We start from the raw sequence: 22,480 nt of genomic DNA on the forward strand, positions 1-22,480 counted from the left end.
GAAAACATAGGCAGAAGTACGTGTCGTGCCACAAATCATTCAAGACATCTGCAGATGTTTCCAGGGAAAGGTACAGGTTTCCCAATAGCCCAACCAGTTTAGGCGCCTGTCAGTGGTTAGCATTTAGTCTGACGACAAAACCAAGAACTGCTGTTCTCTGTGAGTAATATTTTCCTTTCCTACACTCAGAAGGTCAAATGGAAAAACGCAAGACAAAGCTGTACAAATGAGAGAACCCTCGGTTGACCGAAGAAGGCCCTGTGCATAATATGCCCACATAAGATCAGCAGACTCCCCTCGTGCTCAGGGCAATAAGAAATAATGTGAGTCACAGTCCCTGCTGTGGAATAGACCCAAAGCCGCTAGATGGAGCAATCATATCAGGTTTATTCTGTCAGCTCTTCTTGAACTAGCTTAATCACTGCTCCTTATTATTGCCACTATCTGAAGCAAAATGCAAACATGATTTTTTTCCCCCCTTTAGATTTACTATGTCTATTAGCTGGGCCCAAAGCAGCAATCTCTCAGGGAACAAGGAATTCATGGATGAGAACATTTAGATCTAAATTTCTTGCACTCTAGAGGAAAGGTTGAATCTGGTTGATAATCTAATTCCTTCGTTAGACTATCTCCCCTTTCTTCCTTTTCCCTGCTGTGTTTTCCAACTCCCCCCAGGACACAGGCACAAAACTCCATTTCATCCCTTTCCAGGACACTGTTTGCAGAACTTACTTTTTTGAGTTGTTGTGGTCTAACGTTATACCTTATTCCTAGAAAGGAAAAGAGGAAAGAACGTTATTATCAAGCAACAACACCCAGAAAAATCAGTGGTAATAAAAACACTCTCTCCAGGTTAAAAAAAGAAATCTCAAGGATATATTCTTTTCATGTGAGGTGGAATTAGTCCAACCTTGAAGCAACTCATGTCTGAGCCTTGTGATGATGTGACATTGAACAGTGGTGTTTATCACTAATGAGACTTTATGATTATATTAATTGTCTGCTTTTCTTTCAAATAGGATACAAAGTATGGGCCCAGGAGCCAGAGCTAATTCCAGCTCTGCTACTCACCAGCTGTGTGGCCATGGTCAAGTCACTTCACTTCTCTGTGCCTCAGTTTCCTCATCTGTGAAACGGGGAGTCAATTCTTGTTTTCTCTCCTACTTAGACTGTGAGTCCCACTTAAGATGGGGACTGTGTCCAAACTCCAACATTTAGTAGAGCTCTAGGCACATAGTAAGCACTTAAATATCACAATCATTATTATAATAATTATTCTTATTATTACTAGTGAAGTGATAAAAGAAGTGCATATTTGGAATACACTAACGATTTAGTAGTCCTCTTTTCTGGTGGGTTAATCTAACCTCTTAATGGTTCAATAGTAAAAGGGATTCAGCTTGCATAGTGGATAGAGCAAGGGCCTGGGAATCAGAAGGTCACGGTTTCTCCGGCTCTGCCACTTGTCTTCTGTGTGACCTTGGGCAAGTCACTTCACTTCTTTGGGCCTCAGTTCCTTCATCTGTAAAATGGGGATTGAGAGTGGGACATGTGGGACAGGACTGTGTCCAATTCAATTTGCTTGAATCCACCCCAGAGCTTAGTACAGTGTCTGGCACATAGTAAGTGCTTAACAAATACCATATTATTCCAAATTTCTCTCCATCCTTAGTAAGGGAATCAGGCTTAGCCACTTCCGATTCACTGGGGATGGGACAAGAATTCACAGTCAGCTGAGTCAATGGGAAGAACTCAACCAATTGGAAGCCTCCAACTGGACCTTGGGATTCCAAAGCCCTATCCTCTAGGCTGCAAGCTCCCCTTCTATGTTGTAAGTTACTTGTGGGCAGGGAGGGAATGTGTTTCTGATTTATTGTACTCTCCCATGTACTTAGCACAGTGCTCAGTACACAGTATGTGCTCAATAAATATCATTGATTGATTGATTGATCACAAAAGACTGTTCCTATGAAATCAGATTCTAGGATGCTGTTAGCTCTATCTGTCCAGTGGGAGACCTATCAAAACCCCTGGTCGAATTCCTGATGTGCTCACTGCTGGCATCCTGAGTCAGTCAGTCAGTCGTATTCATTGAGTGTTTACTGTGAGCAGAGCACTGTACTAAGGACTTGGGGGAGTGTAATATAAGGATAAACAGATACAGTCCCTGCCCACAGTGAATTTACAGTCTAGAGTACTGCAGATAGAGTGATAGAGCTGATAGAGTGCAACTCTCTGGGTAGATTGGCTCCCAGACCTGTACATGTTGGGGTCCAAAGTAATGCCATCTTAAAGGGGGGCTTCACCAAGGTTGGAGCTGGTAGTTTTCCATGGTCACAATTGGGAATACTGGGAATTGTGACTGGTTCCAAGGGATGAGACTAGGGACTGGTTTTGATTCATTGAAACACATTCCTTATGAGGATATCAAGGGTGCACATCTTGATGCTCGGACCAGGAAGCCTGTGGTTCGGGGTTCACAACAGGAGGCACTTCACCCCTTGAATAAATCCCCTTCCCTGTGTAAAACACAGTTCCTTGCTTAGGTGGGCAGCTGCAGCAAAGATCACTAGTTTGAGCCGATAGCCTCCCTCCTAGCGCTCACCCATAGACAGAGGGGCAGCACCAAGCCTCACCCGAAGCAGAAACATTCTGGGAGGAACCAGACCAAGGAACCAGTGTTTGTTCATGAAACACTTTGGGTCTGTGGGACTGTGCCTGGAACTTCATAGGATGCTATCCTTAGGAACTGTCATTTGAAAAGTACCAAATGTGGCATTCATCTTTCTCTCTCACACAAATGCTCACACTTGGGCAAATAACAAAAACAAGGCTTGTTCAGTGCAATTTACTGGTTAAGCTATAATAATAAAATTGTGGTATTTGTTAAGCACGTCCTGTGAGCCAGGCACTGAACTAATTGCTGGAGGAGATACAAGCAAATCAGGTTGGACACAGTCACCATCCCACATGGAACTCACAGTCTTAATCCCCATTTTATAGACAACGAATCTGAGGCACACAGAAGAGAAGTGAAGTGACTGGCCTAAGGTCACCCAGCTGACAAGAGGTGGAACCATAATTAGAACCCAGGTCCTTCTGACTCTCAGGCCCGTGCTCTATCTACTGGGCCATGCTTCTTCTTGTTAGCACTTGAATATTGGTGGAGGCAGGGGGCAACCCTCAAGAGTCTTCACGATACTTTGCTTTGCCAGGTCCTGAATAGGCAAGGACCCAAATACTATTTCCCTCATCACATCAATCAATCAATCATCAGTGGTACATATTGAGCACTTACTGGGTACAGAGTATTGTGCCAAGTGCTTGGAGAGCACAGGAGAGTTGGAATACAGATCCCTGCCCGCAAAGAGCTTGCAGACTAGAAACATCTAAATCATTCTTCAGAGTAATGAAAGCATCTTGGGAAGAGCCAGAAACTTTTCAAAGCCCTTGAACAGCCTTAGAGCAGTCTTGTAAATAAGCTACCCAAATATACCAACATCACCTGTGTCTTACCAGCCAGCCAAGCCCTGTGATGAAATGACTGAAATGCCCATTCTTTCCTACGTGGTCACCAAGGGCAAATAGGGATTATTTCCAAGTTTCAGTCCAGGCCTACAACCATTTACTAAATGGTGTTCGGGTGACTGGAAAGTGATCTCACCTCCTTCACACAGACTGTCTAGCTAGAAGCATCTGGCTGATTCCATAGTAAGTAGAAGAATGGATAGTCGGGACAGTCAGGTACTTTGCAATGAGGTTTTGCTTGAAAAGTCCTTTCTCTCAAAGTCCAAAATCTTACCTGGAAACCCTTTTAACAGGGTCTGACACCCTGGGATAGGTATTCACAATAATGAAAACCTCCAACCATTCACACGTCTGAACCCGAAATACAAACAGTCAAAATCATGTCAGTGATCAGGTAATTTTAACTTGGTTAATATTCAGACTTCGGGTTGCTTGTGTACAGTTACAAACATGAATTTTGCAATTTCCTGGTGCAACAGCATAATTACAGACACACTGGGCTGAGGCTCTGATTTTATTGCTCCATTTACTTCTACAGCTTTAGGCTTCATTATTATTATTTTTTGGGTTATCACAGTTGGCTATATTAAATCATTTTTCCTCTTCTGTGTCACAGATATGGAGATTTACTATGGCTGTCAGGACTGTCAACATATATAGATAGGAATTTGCATATTTAAATATTTATTCTAGCACAAACTACTTATGCCAACCAGAGTCAGGCAGAGAGGGATTGGGTAACCTACTTTCTTTCCCCTGTAAAAAGGAGACATCAAAATCATCCAACTTCATTACTTGGGAAAAAAAAGACCACTTCAGGCTTATCACAATTCAAATTACAACAAGTAAAGAGATCTTGAGCTTTTTCAGCAAAATGAAGGCAAGGAATTGGAGGGGCCAGGGGAAAGTCACCCAGAAAGGTGTCTTGTTTTTCTGGAATTGAATTAGGGAAAGTCTGTATTTCCTAGGCCTTTCCAGTTTCATTTCAGAACACACATCCCATTTATCAAATCTTTATTTCCTAATTCCTGTGTAAGGAACCCTGTCACTGGAGGTATTGCCATAAACTGGGAAGCAGTATTGTCTAGTGGGAAGAGCACGAGCCTGACAGACAGCTGGCTCCATCACTTGTCTGCTCTGTGACCTTGGGCAAGTCACTTAACTTCTCTGTGTCTTGGTTTCTTCATCGTAAAATGGGGATTAAATCTTATTCTCTCCTTCTTAGATTGTGAGCCCCCTTTGAAAAAATGGACTATGTCCTCCATGATTATCTTATATCTACCCCAGCGCACAGTACTAACGCTTAGTACCGTGCCTGGCACATAGTAAAAACTGAAGATATACCATAAAAACAAATGCAGTTTTCTCCAGTGTTCTGGCAAACTGGAGGGTGCACCCATCTACCCAGAATAGACTGTGGAAGGAGCAACCCCTTCTGGATTAAACTCCTGGATTTAGTTTGAGCTCCAACCCTGGATTGCTGGGTGGTCTTGGGCAAATTACTTAACCTCTCTGGGCCTTAATTCCTACTTGTGGAGAATTGTCCTTCGTCTCCCTATCCCACAACCCCAATCCCCAGATGTCATGATGATGTACTTGACCAATGACAGAATCTACCCAAGGCTCTTGAGATTTTGGAATGGGGATATTCCTGGAAAAGTAAAGCCAGAACCAGCTGGAGCTCGGCTGTGATTTAAGGAAAAAGTCCCAGAACAGGTATTCCCAGCACCTGCTGCTTACTGTCTCAGACCCCACAGCCCCACCTCTTCCATTCTACTCTATCCCAGGAGCAGCATGTCGTAGTGGAAAGAGCCCAGGTCTGAGAGTGATAGGACCTCATTTCTACTTTCAACTCTACCATTTATCTGCTGTTTAATCTTGGGCAAGTCCCTTATCTTCTTTGTGCCTCGATTTCCTCATCTGTAAAATGGGAATTCAATACCTGATCTTCCTCCTATTTAGATCTGTGAACCCCATGTAGGGCAGGGACTGTGTCTAACTTGATTATCTTGGGCCTACCCCAGTGCTTAGTACAGTGCTTGGCACACAGTAAGCTCAACGAATACTACCATTGTCATTATTATTTTTACCTTGGGCTGCATGCCCAATGTCGTCTTCGGTGGCTGGCCTCGCCTGTCCCTAGCCCAGAAAGCTTGCGACTGCAGCTATCGCTGTTGACCCCTGGCCACCAACCCAACCTCTGCTAGCCAGTTCACTACCAGGGTGGTGGTTAAATATTCTATATGTTTTTTGCTTTTGGAAAGATGATGATAGTAATATTTGTAAAGCACTTACTGTGGTCAAGGACTATACTAGGTACTGGGGTAGATTCAAGATAATCAGGTTGGACACAGTCTCTGTCTCACATGGGGCAAAACATCTGGTTTGGATCAGCAGGGGAACTTCCCTGCTTACCTAACCATCAGTCACTGGGAAGGCAAGGAAAATGGGATAAGGCAAAGACTATACTCCCACCTCCCAGCCTGATCTGGGTCCAGATATACTACTACTACTAATGATGATGATGGTATTAAGTGCTTACTATGTGCCAAACACTGTTTTAAGCACTGGGGTAGACACAAGGTAATCAGGTTGTCCCACATGGGACTCACGGTTCTTAATCCCCATTTTACAGATGAGGTAACTGAGGCACAGAGAAGTGAACTGAGTTGCCCAAGGTCACACAGCAGACAAGATATCACTTTCCTTGTCTGATCTCTAAGCAGTGGCTTAATCTTGTTGAGTCTCTGATCCTAGCTCTCACCCCACTATAACATGGAGAGCCTCAGGGGTGTGCTTGTACTCAAAGACCAAAAAGGTTGGTGGTTGTGTGAGAAGGGCCACACACAGTTGCTGACATTTCCATGTAGTTGCCGCCAATTAGCAGAAACTAGAGACAAATGCTTAGTACAGTGCAGGTGCTCAATAAATCCTCCTGCTGTTACTACTACTACCGCATACAGCTCCAAACAGCTGGCAGTCCTGGTCTTCGCAAAGGTGAATTCTTCAGTGTCATCTGCCCTACCTGAATAATAATAATGATAACTGTACATTTAAGCACCTATGTGCCAAGAACTGCACTAAGCACTGGGATAGATACAAGATACTCAAGTCGGACACAGTTCCTGTCCCCACATGAGACTCACAGACTAAGTGGAAGGGAGAACAGGTAGTGAATCCTCATTTTACGGATCAGAAAACCGAGGCCCAGAGCAGTTAAGTTCCTTGCCCAAGGTCACCCAGGAGACGAGTAGCAAAGCCAGGATTAGAACCCCATTCTTTTGCTTCCAGGCCCGTGCTCTTTCTGCTAGGTCATGCTACTTTCCTGAAGAAGCTTCAGAGAAAGCAGTTTAGAGAAATAATAAGTGTAACTCCAACTACCTTGATGTAGGGGGAAAGACCACCCATCCCAATGTCAAGACACTGAGTATTTTTCAGACACACGGCTTCGGAGAGCTTCCTTGCAGTGTAAATCCATCATTTCAGGAGCATAACTGGAGGCCTGTGGCTCTCTGTCTCCAGCTAAGCTCTTCTGCATGTGAGAAAGCCTGTTGAGAACCACAGACACAGGATTGAAGCAGCTTGGCTTCAGGGGAATCTAATGCCCCGCTCCCGCACCAGGCTTTAGCCATTCCCACTTCCTTCTCCTGCTAAGAGGACACCAGTAACTCCAGTTTGAGCAAATACTCAGTTTCCCCCTCCCCTCAAACACAGATTTTCAGGACAACCAGACTCACTGGGACCTGACAGGAGCTGAGGCAACTACACACAGTGATATACGACTGAGAACTCTCAGAAAGTACCTCATGACCGACAGACTATGTTACCTCTCTATCCGGTCTGCTGCCTAATTTCTTTTTAGGCCCAACCTGGGTGCACATTTTCATGACTGGTGTAAAAATAAAAAAAACTCATTTCAGGTTTCTAAAAGCATTTTTCTTTCCACGGGGTCCCCTTGCTCTTAAGGAAGCATGGCACCTGGTACTATATTGACAGAGGACCTGCTGACTCAAAGGGATCCACGTAATGGCAGGCTGAGCATAACCACTGCAGTGTCTTCAGTCTCTCCAAGGGGATCCCAGTGAGGGGGAGGGACACCCAGGGCTATTATTCCAGAGAAGCCATTCCATCCTCAGCCCTGTCTCACTTCTTGCCATTATTGGCTCCCTGCTTGGTCTTAGGAACCATGTGATGGCTTTCTGTGACTATCCCTCTTGCATCTGCCTTCCTTCTCTCTTCCCCTTTTATTTCTCCCCGATAAACAAAAGACTCCTCTGCTTCATGTCTCGCCAACTCTCAGGGCTCTAGTTTTTTCCCTCTCTGAGGCCCAGTGAAAGCTGGGAGCTTCAGAAATTTCCTGTAATCAAGTGGCATGTGTGTGTTTCATTAACTCCACTCTAATTGCCCTCAGAGGCCACCTTCCTCATCAGCCTGTTAGCTCTGCCACAGCAGGATCCCCTGAAGGTCCAGCAGCCCCAGCTCACCATGCAGTTGGCCTGCTCAGGTGTTCTCCCTGAGGAAAGGGATTCCAAGGAATAACAGGAACCCGGCCAGCCCCCAGGATGTCACTGGAGACAGAAAATCTTATTTCTGAAGTGTCTGACTTAGAAGAGAGGTGCTAGGAAGAGCGAGGTTAGGAACATTTCTCATTGTGGGCAGGGAAAGTGTATGTTTATTGTTATAACATCCTCTCCCAAGTGCTTACTTAGTTCAGTGCACTGCACACAGTAAGTCCTCAATAAATTTGATTGAATGAGTGAATAGTTTCAGAAATGGTCTTGGGATGTAGGGTTTATTTATGTTCGAGGCATTCAAGTTGCAGCAGTGTGCTTCTCATCACCCGTCTCTCACTCCACTAGACCAATGACCAACTTCACTGGTAACCCCTGCCAACCTCTCACCTTGCCATTCTGAGGACTTGGTCCAGATCTGCCTAAAGCTGGGGGTCCACGAGGGGCTTCAGCAGTGACAGTGTGAGGCCTCCACGTATTGTAGAATGTCGGGAAGATTTAGTCATTATTTAGACAGGGAAGGGCTGGATGACAGCACAGCGAGACCCCTGGCTGTCCAGTCCTCACGAATGCTGGACTGGCTGGATCCAGAGCCTTGTCTTTTAGGCTGTTTCTATGTTTTTACTGTTCCTTCTTTCCTTATGTGTCCATCGCCAAATCCCTCCCCTGTAATGCTTAGATTGTGACCCCACTAGAGAGCCAGGGACCAGGTCTAATTCTTACCCATGTATTTTTTCCCAGCACAGCATGACTCAGTGGAAAGAGCCCTGGCTTTGGAGTCAGAGGTCACGGGTTCAAATTCTGACTCCACTGCTTCTCAGCTCCGTGACTTTGGGCAAGTCACTTCATGTCTCTGGGCCTCAGTTACCTCATCTGTAAAATGGGGATTAATATTGTGAGTCCCATATGGGACAACCTGATCACCTTGTATCCTCCCTGGTGCTTAGAGTAGTGCTTTGCACATAGTAAGCACTTAACAAATACCAAAATTATTATTATTATTATTAAATACTATTACTATTGCTTTGTCAATCACCCCATAGGTAGACCAAACTAAGAGAGAGGGGCTCTGGGACTCTCCCCTCAGTGACTCCTCCTCCTCCTCCATCCAGGGTCAGGGGAAAGTGGATCCCTGTCTGAAGGCAGGCTGGCTCTGGTGGGTCACTTTAGGCAGGCTGGGCCTGGTGTCAGTTATTCTGTCAGTCATTAGCATTGATTGAGGTCCAGAGCCCAGAACACTGTATACTTAGAGAAGCAGCATGGAAAGAACTTGGGCCTAGGAGTCTGAGGGTCTGGGTTCTAATCCCAGCTCCACCACTTGCCAGCTGTGTGACCTTAGGCAAGTAATTTAACTTCTCTGGGCCCGAGTTTCCTCTTCTGGAAAATCGGGATTTAAAATTTGTTATCCCTCCTATTAAGCTGTGAACACCATATGGAACAGGGACTGTGTCGGAACTGATTATCTTGTATCTCTCCCAGTGTTTAGTACAGTGCTTGGCACATAGTAAGTGCTTAACAAATAACGCAGTTATTATTGTTAGCAGCAGTAGTTTGGAAGATAGATAGAGGTGGAGGAGGGGCCTTTGGAAAGTCATGTCAGCAGTGTTCATTAATCCAGGAACAGTAGAGAATTAATGAGTCCCTATCTTTGAGGAGATTACAACCTAACAGGGAAGGTACAATGCTCCAGACACACATATGCACAAACAATAATAATAATAATGGTATTTGTTAAGCACTTTGTGCCAGACACTGTACTAAGTGCTAGGGTGGACACAAGCAAATTGGGTTGGACATAGTCCCTGTCCCATGTGGGGCTCATGGCCTCACTCCCCATTTTATAGATGAGGTAACTGAGGCCCAGAGAAGTGAAGTGACTTGCCCAAGGTCACACAGTAGATAAGTGGAAGAGCCTGAATTAGAACCCATGACCTTCTGACTCCCAGGCCCATGCTCTAGCCACTGTGCCATGCTGCTTCTTATACCAGGGAGTGGGCCCTATGACAACTTCCAGTAGTGTCCACGGTCCCTTGTTGCAACCCTGAGGATACATGGTGTTAGCTACTACTGTCCCCACCTCTGTTTCCTTCTATGTCTCTCCCAGTCAGAGAAACAAAACAAATTTTTTTGGTTGGGATGGGGACAAGATGTATAGCAGCTCCCAAACACAGGCTACAATCAATTTGTATTGGTTTGCTTCATTTTGGGACATAAGCTTCCAGCTGGCAGGGGCAGGGACTTCCAATGCCATATGCAAGGCTTAGGGCTCTTAGAGAGTGGGATATGGCTGAAGAATATGGTTTTGGAAACTGGTCCTCCCATAGCCATGAAAGAAGAAAACCTGTGGGTTGGGGGGATGGGAGGAAGCTCTCGGTGTATTCACGGTTACTCGCCCATGCACCTAATCATGTGACCCTGGCATATGTAACCCTGAGCGCGCTCATTCATCTGTTCCTCCTGCCTCTGGCTTCATGTTACCCTAAGAAGCATTTCTCACTAGGCAACCGTTCCATGGCTACCTCCTGCTCCTTGGCATAATAGTTTTGGTGGCAGCTGGCACCGGGTTTTATCAGCTGTCCCAAGTTGATCTTTCCAGGAAGGGACTCAATCTTCAGACAGAGGCGGGACCCAGGACAGTCTTAGGCTTGCACATAGGTGAGCAATTCTGTATTCCCCTTAGAAGTCTGCCCACCCAGTGGATGGAAGCAGAGCAAAGTTTGGTCACTGGGAGGAAACAAAATCAACTAAGCTAGGCCAGAAGTTAAAAAGGAAGTAGCCAGCTGGCGTCAACATCCCCTTGGAAAGAGTTCAGTTCAAGTGAAGGGAGAACTCGAGTGAGTTTCGTAAAAGGAGCTTTTTGGTCCAGATCAGACACCCAGAGCATTTCTGCACATATTGATTTACACACTCTATTATCTAAGCACTTAATCATCCACAAATCCATTTTTTCTTAGCATGTGTAACTTATTTTGTGTCTGTCTTTTGGATAGATGGTAAGCTCTTGAGGACTTGTATGCTCCCAAGAATTTAGAATAGTGCTCTACCCATAGTAGGTGCTCAATAAATATGATTGAGTAATAGATGGTTCGCCAACAGAATGGGTGAGAAAGTCTGAATCGCATTGCTTAATTGGATCCCAATTCCCTCAGTGGGCTGGGCCACCTAATAGTATCCCTGACTCCAGTTTCCCAAGCATCAAACTCATTCTTCCAACTAAAATCATAGAAAGCGTGGTGTCAGTTAAGGAGAGGACTTAGCTTGGCGCACACAGATAACCAACCACAATGTATGCAACTTCATTGGGTGTCCATTCTCTTTTTGGGGCGATCTCATCATTAGTCCACACTCTCCGGTCTCACTTTCCCAAGATACAGTTTATGAACTAGACCCAACGTATGGCTTGTGCTTAGCGGAAGCAGGGAGAGGGATAACTTGTGAGACAATCCAAGCTACCTATACAGTCTATATGGATTATTTAAATGAGGGATCTAGACTCATGGGGAACACTCTCTTGAGGTCACAAAATAATTATGCATACAGCCTTAAAGTACTACTCGCCTAGCCATGAAAAAAAAATTGTGGCATTCGTTAAGTGCTTACTATGTACCAAGCACTGTTCTAAGCATAATAAGTAACCAGCTCCCAAATGGGGCTCAGAGTGTAAGTAGGAGGGTATACCGTGTGCTTAATGGGAAGAGCACTTGCCTGGGAGTCAGAGGAGCTGGGTTCTAATCCCAGATCTGCCTCTTGGCTGCTGTGTGACCTTGGGGAAGTCACTTCACTACTCCATGCCTCAGTTATTTCATCTGTAAAATGGGGATGAAGACTGTGAGCCCCATAAGGGTTATGGATTGTGTCCAAACTGATTATCTTGTTTCAACAGTGCCTGGCATAGAGTAACTGTTTAACATATACTATTAAAAAAAAACAAAAACAGGTGTTGAATCCCCATTTTGCAGATGAGGGAAATGACGTACAGAGAAGTTAAGTGACTGGCCCAAGGTCACAAAGCAAACAAATGGTAGAGCAGGGACTAGAACCCAGTTCTTCCGACTCCCAGGACCAAGCTCTTTCACTTAGGCCACACAGTGAAGCAGCATTTGTCAGGTTGAACAGTTCTGAACAAAGCCATACAAAACCAAGGGAAAATGAAGTGTGGAGATCCTGCCTTTCTCTTTTCCTCTAGCTGCCAAACATTTTGCTAATACCATTTTTTATTCATATTAACAAAGTTTGAAAAGGTGCAGACCACAAGAATTGTAAATGAAATAGAAAAGAGAAAAACACCAGCCCTGAAATGGCAAACCAACACCCAGAATGACTGGGAATGCAATTACTGCCTCTCATTCTAGATGAACTCATTCTAGAGAAGCAGCATGGCCTAGCGAATAAAGAGCATGGATCTAGGAGTCAGAAGGACCTGGGTTTTAATCCTAGCTCTGCCACCTGTCTGCTTTGTGACCTTGGGTAAGTCACTTTACTTCTTTGTGCCTTCTTTACCTCATCTGTAAAATGGGGATTAAGACTATAGACCCACGAGGGATGGGGATTGTGTCAAACCTTACTATCTTGTATCTACCCCAGCAATTAGTACAGTGCCTGACACATAGTAAGCACTTAACAAATGCCATTTAAAAAACAAGAACAAAACAACAAAATAACCAAATACAAGCATGGCCTGGCGGTTGTGACTCGGCAAAATCACTATCTTCACATCACAGCTTATGTGGGAAGATCTCAAGTTCCTGAATGAAACATCAGAGACTAAAATTAGGTCCAATTATTGGCAGTCACATAGCTAAGACTGTTTCAGTATTTCCAGTAGAAATCACATCCTGAACAATTAAAGCCAAGGAGAAACTGTAGGAAGCTTCAAGGACTTTAAAAAACATAACATTTTAAAAATATGAGTGTGAACACTTAGGATCCAAGATGATGGGTAATGAAACCATGTTAGTCAGGTCCAACTAGCAGGAGAGTGAGGCAGTGTCTTTAGGTGCCACCATTGTGGGGGTGATTACAGGAAAGTGGCAGGGAGGTGTTGACTTAACCAATGCAAGCGCAGCTGTGGGAACAGGAAACCGGAAGGGGAATGCAATGGCTCTGAAGCAAGTGGGATGGATCAGGAATAACCCTGGAGAAAGGCTGTAGATTCCGGTATTTCAGTAGGCTTCCAAATGACATCGCTGAGCTGCGCTACAGGCAGCAAACAATCGATCGTATTTATTGAGGGAAGCAGCATGGCCCAGTGGACAGAACACAGGACTGGGAGTCAGAAGGACCTGAGTTCTAATCCTGGCTCTGCCACTTCTCTTTAGTGTGACCTTGGGCAAGTCACTTCCCTTCTCTATGCCTCAGTTACCTCATCTGTAAAATGGGGATTAAGACTATGAGCCCCAATGTGGGACAGAGACTGTGTCCAACCTGACAACCTTGTATCTGTCCCAGTGCTTAGTACAGAGTCTGGCACATAGTGAGTGCTTAACAAATACCATTTTAAAAAAATCAGGAATTCCATAGTTCTTGCCACTGACTCCCTGGACACTCAATCATCCATCAATCAATGGTATTTATTGAGCACTTACTGTGCACAGGGCACAATACTAAGACTGTAAACTCATCTCTGGACTGTAAGCTCATTGTGGGAAGGGAACGTTTCTGTTTATTGTTGTACTGTAGTCTCTCAAATGCTTAGTACGCTCTCTGCCATAGTAAGCACTCAATAAATACGATTGAATGAATGAATTAATGAAGAGCTTAAGAAAGTAATACAGTTAGTAAACATGATTCCTCCCACAAGGAGTTTATGGTCTACAGGGCACTCTGACATTCTAAATCGACAACAAAACTCTCCTGCAAAACTTCAAAACTGTCTCCCTCTTGGGAGGATGAATATAAGTGCAAGTAAAGTACTTCACCAGTTGAGTGACTGAGAAATGATGAGTGATGGATCCCAATTTATAGCTAAACAACAGGTCTGCTTCTATTTCTAAAGGTCCTTTTCAACTGCCAGTACAATGTTTTATGCCTGAGTGTTGCACAAGCATTTGAGCTTTGGAGGTCATCTGGATTTCTGGGTACACTAAACATATAAACAGGGTAGCTAGAACGGTCTCATCTGGAAAATGCTTACTGCATTAACAATGCCCTTCTCGTACACTGGTTTCAGGGAAATAGATTTTACAGGCTGTTAGCCCCATATGGGACGGGGGCTGTTTTCAACCTGATTGACTTGTATCTACCCCGGTGCTTAGAACAGTACAATACATTTAGTGGTAAGAAGGGGCCACATGTACTACTATTCCACATTCCATTCACTCAATCTACCCCCAGTGAGGGTATCATTTTGCTGATAATGGGTAAATGATAGAAAACCAATTCCAATTTGCAACCCTATGACCAGAGCACAGAGGTTTCTGTCACAGAATCTGTGAGCAGCACTGGATAGCCACACCTTGGATAGGACTAATGGTACGTATTGAATTCCCACTGGGTGCCTGCATAGTATGAAGCACTTGGGAGAGTTCAACAGCTACATGAGACACATTCCCTTCCCATAAGGATCTTGGACCTGTCTAGGATGAAAAGATCCCGGTGGACTGAAGTCACAGGACACATAAATTTCCATTCCTGTTTGGCGTGGATGCAATTCAGTTGCTTTACAGATTCAATACAGCTCCAAGACTGAAGAAAATTTCAGGGTTTCATCCCAGCCTGTGTCTGGGAAATCCTACACACAACCAAGGGTTTTACTCAGTAACAAAGTTTAATGAAGTCAAAGAATTCTGATATCTATTCAGCACACTGTCCAGTGGCAATCAGATAGACAAATGAGTAGAAAACTGAATCATGGGTAAATCATGGGGAGCATGAGAGACTGAGATTCAGGAGACCAAAATTCTAATCCCAGCTCTGATATTCATTCAATCAATCGTACTTATTAAGCACTTACTGTGTGCAGTGCACTGTATTAAGCACTTGGGAAAGTACAATACAACAATAAACAGTGACATTTTCTGCCCACAAGCTCACAGTCTTGTGGATGCCCCTCTAGGTGACCCTGGACAAGTCACTTAACCTTTAATTCCTCAAGTTTTTCATCTGTGCAGGGAGGAAACAACACCTTCTTACCCTCCCTCTTAGAATGTGAGCCCTGTGAAACAGAGATTGTGACTGATTTGACCTCATTACCTTGTATCTACAGCAGTGCTTAGCACAGAATTTAGCTCTCTTCCTCCCTTCAAAGCCCTACTGAGAGCTCACCTCTTCCAGGAGGCCTTCCCAGACTGAGCCCCTTTTCCTCTCCTCCTCCCCATCTCCCCGCCCTACGTCCTTCCCCTTCCCGCAACACATGTATGTATTTGTACAGATTTATTACTCTATTTATTTTATTTGTACATATTTACTGTTCTATTTATTTTGTTAATGATGTGTATATAGCTTTAATTCTTTTTGTTCTGACGATTTTGACACCTTTCTACATGTTTTGTTTTGTTGTCTGTCTCCCCCTTCTAGACTGTGAGCCAGTTGTTGGGTAGGGACCGTCTCTATATGTTTAGTACAGTGCTCTGCACACAGTAAGTGTTCAATAAATGCGATTGGTTGAATGAATGAATATAATGGGTAATAATAATAATAATGATGATGGCATTTGTTAAGCACTTACTATGCAAAGCACTGTTCTAAGTGCTGGGGGATACAAGGTGATCAGGTTGTCCCACGTGGGGCTCATAGTCTTAATCCCCATTTTACAGATGAGGGAATTGAGGCTTAGAGAAGTTAAGTGACTTGCCCAAGGTCACACAGCAGACATAGAGAAGCAGCATGGCTCAGTGGAAAGAGCATGGGCTTTGGAGTCAGAGGTCATGGGTTCAAATCCCAGCTCTGCCAATTGTCAGCTGTGTGACTTTGGCCAAGTCACTAAACTTCTCTGTGCCTCAGTCACCTCATCTGTAAAATGGGGATTAAGACTTTGAGCCCCACGTGGGACAACCTGATCACCTTGTAACCTCTCCAGTGCTTAGAACAGTGCTTTGCATGTAGTAAGTACTTAATAACTGCCATTATTATTATTATTATTATTATTATTATGTGGAGGGGCCAGGATTAGAACTCATGATCTCTGACTCCCAAACCCAGGCTCTTTCCGCTGAGCCGTGCTGCTTCCTCTTCCACTACTGCTTCCATGAGTAGTGTGGTCTCATGGAAACAGCATGGTTCTGGGAATCAGAGAACCTGGGTTCTAATCCTATCTCTCTGCCAATAGCCTGATAAATGGCCCTGGGCAAGTCACTTAACTTTTCTGGGCATCAATTCCTTCATCTGTAAAAGGGGATTCAATACCTGTTCTCCTTCCTCCTTACAGTGTGAGCCCCATGTGGGATCTGATGTTCTGATGATCTGAGAAGCAGCATGGCTTAGTGGAAAGAGCACAGACTTGGGAGTCAGTTGTGTGACTTTTGGCAAGTCACTTAACTTCTCTGTGCCCTAGTTACCTCAACTGTAAAATGGGGATTCAGACTGTGAGCCCCATGTGAGACAATCTGATTACCTCATATCTACTCCAGTGCTTAGGACAGTGCTTGGCACATAGTAAGCACTTAACAAATACTATTATTGTTATTATTATTTTATCTGCCGCAGTGCTTAGTTTAGTCTTTAGAACATATTAAACGCTTAGCAAATACCACAACTTTTTGTGTTATTTGTTAAGGACTTATTATGTGTCAAGCACTGTTCTAAGCACTGGGGTAGATGCAAATCAATCAGGTCTGACAGTCCCCATAGGGCTCACAGTTCAAGTAAGAGGAATACTGAATCTCCATTATACAGTTGATGAGACTGAGGCAAAGAGACGTTAAGTGACTTATCCAAGGTCACCCAGCAGGTAAGAGGCAGAGCTGGGATTAGAACCCGGATCCTCCGACTCTCAGGCCCATGCTCTTTCCACTAGGCCATGCTGCTTACTATTGTTGAGAAGGCTGGCATATTCTTTAGGAGATTGAAGACAGAGTTTAGTGATAATTGGACATGAATCTTTGTACTAGACTGAAACTCTACAAAGCAGGAGTGGTGTCCAATCATGGGAGAAGTAGAGAGACTTGGGCCTCTCCCAGAATGCATTCATTCATTCATTCAATCATATTTATTGAGCACGTATGTTTGCAGAGCACAGTACTAAGCGCTTGGACAGTACAATTCGGCTACAAATAGAGACAATCCCTACCCAACAATGGGCTCACAGTCTAGAGGGGGAAGACAGACAACAAAACAAAACAAAAACAAGTAGACAGGCATCAATAGCATCAATATAAATAAATAGAATTATAGATCAAACACATCATTAATAAAATGAATAGACTAAGAAATATGTACATATATATGCACATCCAGTCACTCAAATTGTATTCTCGGCATCATCTACAAGAGCCATACTGAACCTCCAGTGGCTTCCCAACAGTGAGGTCATGGGACCTAGCATCAGCTCGTAGGCAGTGCATCAACACAGAAAAGGCTTCAGACACTGGGGGCAGAGACTTCAAGAAAGACCAGAGGCCATGAAGCAGATTAGAAGAGAGGAGTTGTGAATATAAGACAAAGCAGCCTGGCCCATGAAGGCACACTGAATGCAGGGAGATACACACAGAAAAGCTTTTATGGTCAATAATATCAACCTAGAGAATGGAAAACGATGTGGGAAAGAGTATCCATTAACCCTTCCTGAGGTGGCAATCATCCATGGCAATTCCTTCTGATGAGACCGAGTTGATGGGGTTTGGATTGCTCTGCAGTTGGGTGGGGGTGGTTGGTGAGCTGAAACAAATGTGGAATGAGATCGCTGAATTTATCCAGGGGCCGGATGAGGGTGAGACACGGTCTCTATTAAAGTTGTTGGATGGCTTTTCCAAAATTTTCCCCAAAGAATGGGTAAATTCCTGGGACAAGCTCTCTCCTTGAAAAGTCCAAAATGCCTACTCAGGTTGCTCTTCCGTGAATCTAAAAGTTTATGATGCATGCTCTAATTGCCTGGAGAAGCATTAATTGTAAAAAAAATAAAGAAAGAGAAGAGATGGAGAAATGCCAAAAAGGGATAGAGCAATGAATGACTTGTTTATACACTTCTGATAATGTAGGAGTGTTCCAAATAAGCATCAAGGATCGCTCCCCGCTCTCCTTCCCTTCCCTTTCTCAGTACCCCCGAGAAAAGTGATCCTTGATCTCACTTGCTTTTTTTGTCCAGCACGGTACCTTGGAGAGCTACCAGAAGGCAGTGAAGTGGCCATGAGGGTGGGAAGATAACTCATCTGACCGTTGAGTATGGGAATTTGGGAACCATAGTGTTTTTATATCTTTTTATTTATGTACATTTGCTAGAACTGAATTCTGGGAATTTAGGTAGGAATAATTGCAGAAGACATTTCCAATGACTGGGAAATGAGAGGAAATAATAACAGTGATTAAAACACCATGAGAATGTGCTCTCCTGCACATCAGTATGGAGAACAGTTTCTTATTAAATCCCATCTAAACTATGGATAGATCTGATTTCCATTCTTCACGATGTTTTCCTGCATCCTTCCCTGTCCTCTCCACACAACTCATTAAGAATCCACTGGGGAATTTTTTCTACCCATTAAGGAATAAACAACCATTTTCTCTTTCTGGACAGACTATATTAATAGCTAAGCAGAATTACAAGCAATAAGATACATGTTTATGCCAACGACAATAAATAAGACATGAATTATTTTGGGCTTATGCAATGTATTTCATGTTCTGTAGTTTTCATCTATTGCTGTTTTTCTTCAAAGTACGTTATTTAAATGCTTCCTATTTATCAACCCAAAGGAGAGAAGTGCTGAAGGGTATATATTGTTTTGTTGTTTTTACTAATGCTTTTGGAGGTTTTTAGTGTATTTCTACTATGAAAGTTAAGGAAGGGATTTAAAGATCAGAGTTAGTACTTCATTAACAAGGAATAGAGAAATAATATCTTGTGTTATCCATGCATGGATTGTAGCCCCTGATTATGTCATCCTCTTTCACTAGAAAGGATTTGGGAAAAATAATCAATGAATCAATCTGAAGTATTTTTGAGAAGCAGCATGGTCTAGAGACGGGTCTGGGAATCAAAGGAATCAATGGGAAGACCTGGGTTCTAATCCCGGCTCTGCCAATTATTTGCCGTGTGAACTTGGGCAAGTCGCTAACTTCTCTGTGCCTCAATTTCCTCAAATGTAAAATGGGGATCAAATACCTGTTCCCCCCTACTTAGACTGTAAGCCCCATGTGGGATAGAGTCTGTTTCCAACCTGATTAACTTGTATCTACCCCACTGCTTAGAACAGTGCTTGTCACAAAATAAGCCCTTAAAATATAATAATAATAATAATAATAATAATGATGATAATGACAATTGAGGACTTGCTCCAAGTAGAGCATTGTACTAAAGGCTAGGGAGAGTACAGTAGTGATCGTAGACATGATCTTTGTCCTTAGGTCACTTATAAACTGCAAGGGGAGACAGATACTAAAACAAAATAACAAGTAGGGAGAGAGTAGATCATGTAATTAATGTTTTTGACTAATAAGCTTGTTTCTCCTCCGGGCAGAGTCATTATGGAAATCTGTTACTTTTGTAGAGACAGTCAGTTTTTCAGGCCACCTGTGTCATTAGTCAGTCAGTCAGTCAGTTAGTGAACACTGAGGATGCTCTTTGCAGCCTGTGAATGTTCAATAAACATCTTTTGATGATCAATCTACCAATCAGTGATATTTACTGAGCATTTGCTGGATGCAGAACACTGTTCTAAGTGCTTGGGAGAGTAAAATGAGAGAACACATGGTTCCTGCCCTCAAGGAGTTTTCAACCCAATTAGGGAAGCAGAAAGACCCATCCTGTTTACAAATACTGGAAGCGGGACATCTCATTTACAAATACAGGAAGCAGAAAAAAGAACAATTTGCTAACTGTTGGGGTACAGAAGGATGTATAGAAAAATAAGGGTAAATCAGTATTAATTGTTTATTCTATCTGTAAATCTTTTATGTCAGAACTAGAGCATAAGCCCCGTGTGGACAGTCAACATGTCACTGTAGGCTGGACATGATCAGGGAGGGTGGAGATTTATTGGGAAACCTTCTGGAGGGGACAGGTTTCCTGGAGAGCTTTCAATATGGGTAAAAGCTATGGTATGGCAGATTTGAAAAGAGAGGGACTTCTTGGCAGGAAGAAGAGCCTGAACAAGGGAATGAAGGTGGGAGAGTCAAAAGCAGGGGCAGAGTGAGGTGGTCTACTTGGGAGGAGTGTAGTATGGCTAGAGTGGATGAAGACAGCTCATCAGTCAGAGGGAGAAATCTGTGCAGTGCCTTGAAGCCAATGGTCAAGGGTTTCTGCTTAATGTGGAGAGAAATGGGCAACAACTGGAGGCTTCTGGGAGGGGAGAGACTGGCCTGAGAATCAGATAGCATTTGGACTGAAGAAAGGAGGGGTTGGAGACAGGATTTCTGCTGAGAAGTCTGAAATCGAAGCCTAGTTGGGTTATGTATGACAAGAGTCTGTACCAGGGTGGTGGTTGTTTGGATGGAGAGGAAGAGGCAGCATGGCTTAGTGGCAAGAGTCTGGGCTTGGGAGTCAGAGGATTTGGGTTCTAATCCTGGCTCTGCCACCTGTTTGCTGTGTGACTTCAGGCAAGCCAGTTCACTTCTCTGTGCTTCAGTTACCTCATCTTTAAAATGGGGATTAAAGACTGTGAGCCCCACGTGGGACAACCTGATCACCTTGTATCTACCTCAGCGCTTAGAACAGTGCTTGGCACATAGTAAGCACTTAACAAATACCACAATAATAATGATAATAATAATAATAAAATCCAGGAATTGTTGTGAAAAACTGAAAGCTTGTCTCTAGACTCTATACTCAGTGAGTTTAGAGTCTGTTTTAGTTTGCACTCTGTTTTAGTGTACTCCTCCAAGCACTTAATACAGTGCTCTGCACATCAAGATCTCTCAATCAATTCCACTGATCAAGGAAAAACAGGCAGGATTCAGAGACAGATGATGTGATGGTGATGGATTTCTTCTGCAGGCTTCCTATTCCCCACAAGGCCTGGAATAATGAATGAGTCTTTTTAAAAGTCTAACTCCCTACAAGGGAGACACTCAGGTCTTGGAGAAGCTAAGTTAAGCATGGTCTCAAGATTTGTCCTATGGAGAGTGAGGCAATAGTAACTCATTTCCAGAATTTAATCCTGCCACCTGGAGAAAATGGCTTTAGGATATCTGCTATCAGCGAATTAAGGGCATTTTTTGAGCACCTGTAGTGTGCAGAGCACCCTACTAAGCACCTTCAAGAGTAAAACAAACTATGTAGACATGATCCCTGCCTTTAAAATGCTTATAATCTACAGCTTATAAATGCTACAGTAACGGGACTTTAATGAATAACTAGGATTTTCAGGCCGAAACAATTGAAACCCAAACTCTCTGATGGAATGTTAGAGTGAAAAACCAAGCTTCTCTCTATTATACAGGTGCTGTGTTGTCCTGTGTGTTTAGAGATTGATCAATCAATGACATTTATTGAGTACTTACTGTGAGCAGAGGACTGTACTAAGCGCTTGGGAGAGTACAATAGAACAGAGTTGGTAGGCACGTTCCCTGCCCACAACAACAGAGATGACACTCTTAAAGATGCATGTATGTTTTTATCTTTAATGTTATTTAAGTACTTACTATATGCCAAGCACTGTACTAAGTGCAGGAGTAGATACAAGATGATGAGGTGGGACACAATCCATTTTCCACATGACGTTTGCAGCTTTAATCCCCACTTTACAGATGTGGTAACTGAGGCGCAGAGAAGTTCAGTGACTTGCCCAAGGCCACACAGCAGACAAGTGGCAGAGTCAGGATTCTAATCCTGGTCCTCTGACTCCCAGGCCCATGCTTTTTCACTAGGCCATGTTGCTTCGTTGAGAGAGGCAGCGAATACATGAAAAATGTATAAGGGGATAAATAATTACTGTCATCACCTAGGGACTAAGAAACACAAGCAGATATTATGATTGCAGCTAGTTGGAATTTGCATTCTTTATGAACAGGGAGGCATTTGTTTTTATCATCTTGGTTTACACTAAAGTAATATTAGAAGCATCTAACTACTAGCAACTTTACAGGTAATTATATCTCATATGCCCATGGCAACAGCATCCATCTTTTAGCAAAATGGATCCAGTTAGGAATTAATCTTGCCTTAGTAAGGTAGAGGAAGATGCATAGAGAAGCATTCATTCATTCATTGTCATATTTATTGAGCGCTTACTGTGTGCAAAGCACTGTACTAAGCGCTTGGGAAGTACAAGTTGGCAACATATAGAGACGGTCCCTACCCAACAGCGGGCTCACAGTCTAGAAGCAGTGTGGCTCAGTTGAAAGAGCAT

The 22,480-nt window shown here is 43.6% G+C and overlaps 1 protein-coding gene across 1 annotated transcript in view; it reads right to left on the reverse strand.

Annotated features, from left to right (window-relative positions):
• CHST8 (carbohydrate sulfotransferase 8) overlaps nt 1-22,480 on the reverse strand; it is a 248,249-nt gene that overhangs the window by 5,591 nt on the left and 220,178 nt on the right. Inside the window, exon 2 of the mRNA XM_038754415.1 lies at nt 733-770. Coding sequence (XP_038610343.1) covers nt 733-770 — 38 coding nt within the window. The remainder of the gene's footprint in view (nt 1-732; nt 771-22,480) is intronic.

Source organism: Tachyglossus aculeatus, chromosome 11 (genome assembly GCF_015852505.1).
Source record: "Tachyglossus aculeatus isolate mTacAcu1 chromosome 11, mTacAcu1.pri, whole genome shotgun sequence".
Classification (NCBI taxonomy): domain Eukaryota; kingdom Metazoa; phylum Chordata; class Mammalia; order Monotremata; family Tachyglossidae; genus Tachyglossus; species Tachyglossus aculeatus.